Genomic DNA, 4,055 nt, shown 5'->3' with positions numbered 1-4,055 from the left:
GCGCGGCAGCGGTCAACGCAAGGATAATTAAATTAGCGTATCTTAATTTCGAGCGACCGCAGACTGACAAGGCGAAATCATGAGCGGCGATAAAGTGAACTTGGTGAATGAACTGCATGCTCCGGCGAGACGTTACTTCCGACGGAGGCGAGTGGTTACGCGAGGACTCGACGATCTCTGGCAAGCTGATATCGTTGAAGTTCAACCGTACGCAAGAGAGAATCGAAGACATCGATATATTCTTACGATAATCGATACATTCAGCAAGTATGCCTGGGCCGTTCCTTTAAAAAGCAAAAATGCTGACGATGTGTGCAAAGCTTTCGCGTCGGTGTTGAAAAAAGATGGCCGAATACCGAACAATTTGCAAACCGATATGGGGAAAGAATTCTACAATAAAGATTTTCAAGAATATCTGAAGAAACGTAACATCAACCACTATTCCACATTCAGCACTATGAAAGCGTCCATAGTCGAACGATTCAATCGTACATTGAAGAACAACATGTGGAAATTTTTCTCGTTGAGCAGAAAATATCGTTGGATCGACGAGCTACCCACGTTGATTAAGGACTACAATAATCAAAAACATCGCACCATTCGTATGCGACCTGCAAACGTGAATCATAAAAATGAGAAGTATCTTTTATCTACCGTGTACAGCAACGTCAAGATCGCCGGTCCTGCGAAATTCAAAGTTGGCGACTATGTGCGCATCAGCAAGTTCAAAACCGTATTCAACAAAGGATACACACCGAACTGGTCAACGGAAGTATTTAAGATCGCGACGGTGAAACGAACGAACCCCGTCACGTATCTTTTGGTTGATTTGCAGAACAAACCTATCGCTGGAGGATTTTACGAATACGAGATACGCGCTACCAAATATGCCGACGTGTATTTAGTAGAAAAAGTATTGCGTCGAAAAGGAAATGAAATATATGTGAAATGGTTGGGGCTGGATTCGTCACATAACTCTTGGATAAAGAAATCATCTGTACTTTAATTGTATAATGTAATGTTTATTTTTGTTTCTCTAATAAACATGAAAAAATACATAAATGCTTTTTACATTAATACTAATTAATTCCCCCCACACGCACACAAGTTCAACGATTCGCTTTCGATACGATTAGATCTAAACATAAAGCTAACAATTCGCAATCGATCAGACAATTTCGTTCGAACAATTCGTTTGTAAAAATTACGGTCGCATAATTCTGCTCGTTATTGGAGTTTTTTACAATGTCAACGAGCTTCGCTAATCTATCCTGAATTTCTGGAATATTTTCTAATAACCATGAATACATATGATCCATACATAACTCTAATTTGTACAAATTATCCATCGTCTCTTTCGTAACATAAATCGATGCTTGAGAATCGAACAACTTGATTAGACTCATTCCATTAAAATTAACAATTTGTAACGATAAAGTCTCATGAATTTGTTTTTCCTTCTTGTCCGCGTCGAAGTAATTGTGAATATAATCTCTAGTTTTCACCAGCAGTTTCCACGTAGCCATTGAAAAAGAAATCTCTGTTCCACGATTGTCCCCCAAGACAAACTCGACGCGCAAATTTTCATCCACGCGTACACAAATTTCAAGGAACTTGAAATAATTGCCGGCTATGGAGTATCTTCTACCCAAGATTCGTGCGTTGCGCGGTATCTGCAACTGCTTCTGCTGCGACTGGGGTTGCGACTGTTGAAACGACCGTATCATCGAAATGGAGTATCTATAAAAGAAATAACATACAATATTTTTTTTCTTCTTTCATAAAAGGAACATTTTATTCCCTTCAAACTTTCTTTTACTTACCCATAATTTTTATAATCGTTGTGAGATCCATTTTTATGTAAAAAATTATTGGTTTGATTTGACATTGTGAATATTATAATACTGAAGAACAACTGCGCTATAAGAAAGTAATCTGTAGAACGCACTACTCGCTGTACGCAATGCCAAATGCTTATATATACAATTCCCCTACCATTTTCCTCCCTTCTTACACGCAAGATAACAATACAAGGAGCGTATACGCACCTTTTCCGCTTACAAATAAAAGTGAACACGCGCGCGCGCAACACGGGATTCGAAACATCGATGAAATTATATAACCACTTTTATTTTTTCTAATTCCCCCCCACTCCCTCTCCCTCCTGCCTCCCCCTCTCCCCCTTTCGCGATTTTATAATGTTCCCAAGGAAGGGTTTCGATCGAATTGTTTAAAATGTATCGTTTATCATCGTATGGACTCAATGCTAATTTACTCTGTGATACTGAATACACTTGATGTTGTATAGACATTATCAATTTAACGCAAACTGATTTTTCTAAATGATCGTGAAGACATGCTAAATAGTCGTCGAAAGTTATATTTTTAATCGTCACGTTAGTCTTAATTCCTTTAATCTTTTTTACATCGTCTTTGTCTTGTACCCGAATAGCATACATTTTCGAGCGAAGACCCACAAACTCTGTCATGATTTTACCTCCGTTCTCGTCCTTCATTAATCCTAATACTTTATTATTCGCGATCGGAACGCCGTACACGTTATTTCTGTCATAATTGGAAGTATCGTATCGGTGAATGTCACGTTTTATCATCTCGTACGCGTCGTCGCAAATAATCTGATAAATTAAACTGTCCGTATCCGTGTACAAAATCCTGCATCTTTCTTGAAAATTTGGAAGCATGTAGCCATAATGAAAATCATACAAATGTAATTTAGATATGTCCAACACTGACATGCCTATGTAAATAGGTTTATAAAATTTAATAGAAAGCTGGTTCATTTGAACTGCGACAAAATCCTCGGAGAATACAGTACAGCTATGGAAATTTGGTCGAGCTATTAAACGCCCAGCACCGTATCGACCGCTCCATCGCGAGAGCAACTTTACGTTTACATGATTTCGAACGTTTTCCATCGTTTTTCCAAACACTGCATTGTTCATCAGTTTGAACAGATTCTTCGAGAAGTCATTGTTTGCGTTGGCGCGCAACCTCGTATTTAAATCTATGTAACGGCGTAACCAACATGATTGTTCAAACTTCAGTATCCGATGAATTTTCTTTAATTTTAAATTATACCTCAAACATTGCTGGAGGTATCGATAATGGAGAACGTAACGATTCTTATGGCTAAGCGTTGTCAACAGTTTCTTTTGCAACGCCCCAACCTCGTGAATCGGGCAAAATGGAAGATCCGCGTGAGCATCATGAATTTCCTGAGGATACTCTAAGTCGACCTCTAAAATGTACCCGACGGGACTGTCGATCGGCACGGAATCGATGTTGAAATTACTCGTATCGTCAACCCATTGGAAACCCCTGTGCGGCAAAGGCTGCGACATGGCCCAGCCATACAAATTATTAACATCGAAATACATCAGATAGCTGGACGGTTCGGCCGAATCGTACGTCGACATATACTTGTTATTCGCGCGCGCGTAGCGATGCGAACATTGACTCAACCCACCTCGTATTCCCCGCTCCACGAACAAAAGCATGTCAACGTCGGTGAACAATTCCAACTTGATCTTCGTCAATTTTAGCATCGCGTCCCACGCGAAACCGGGCAACGTATAATAGTGCGCTGGATCGAGTTTATAATTCTCGAGCGACTTTTCGCGAAAATTTTCAAACACGTCGGCCAACAACAACACATCCAATTTCAAGTACAAGTCGCTGTACTGTCCTAACGTTTGTATACCGAAACGTGACCAAACTTCGTTCGCGTGACAATAGTCGACGTCGGATATCTCGCTGTCGCATAACTGATTATAAAATGCTTCGCGCGGTGGTAAACAAGTGTCGCTTAATTTGTCATAGGTCGATACATAGTCGTATGGGAAAACGCCTTTCCTGGTTAGAAGATGAAAATCATCGTTCGAAAGACGATTGAATTGGCTCCTCACGATATGCAAGTCGCTCTTGTCCAAGTACGACGACAACTTGTCCAGACTCGAATTCAAGAACTTGAACGAATCGATGAATCGAAACTTTATGCAATTCTTCCACGATTTTTTGATCGCATCTTTATTCCT

The 4,055-nt window shown here is 40.0% G+C and overlaps 1 protein-coding gene across 1 annotated transcript; it reads right to left on the bottom strand.

Moving 5' to 3' along the window:
• Window positions 1–566: 566 nt before the first annotated feature.
• On the bottom strand, window positions 567–3,434 carry LOC143260168 (uncharacterized). Its single transcript, XM_076524884.1, has 4 exons — window positions 2,169–3,434; window positions 1,824–1,954; window positions 1,393–1,740; window positions 567–573 (listed from the first exon to the last, which is right to left on the bottom strand). The coding sequence occupies exons 1-4, from the start codon at window positions 3,396–3,398 to the stop codon at window positions 567–569; spliced, it is 1,716 nt and encodes a 571-aa protein (XP_076380999.1). The 5' UTR covers window positions 3,399–3,434.
• Window positions 3,435–4,055: the final 621 nt, after the last annotated feature.

This window comes from Megalopta genalis, chromosome 10 (assembly GCF_051020955.1).
Source record: "Megalopta genalis isolate 19385.01 chromosome 10, iyMegGena1_principal, whole genome shotgun sequence".
NCBI lineage: Eukaryota > Metazoa > Arthropoda > Insecta > Hymenoptera > Halictidae > Megalopta > Megalopta genalis.
Note: the sequence above shows the minus strand (reverse complement) of the source record. Positions and strands in the feature narration are given on the sequence as shown.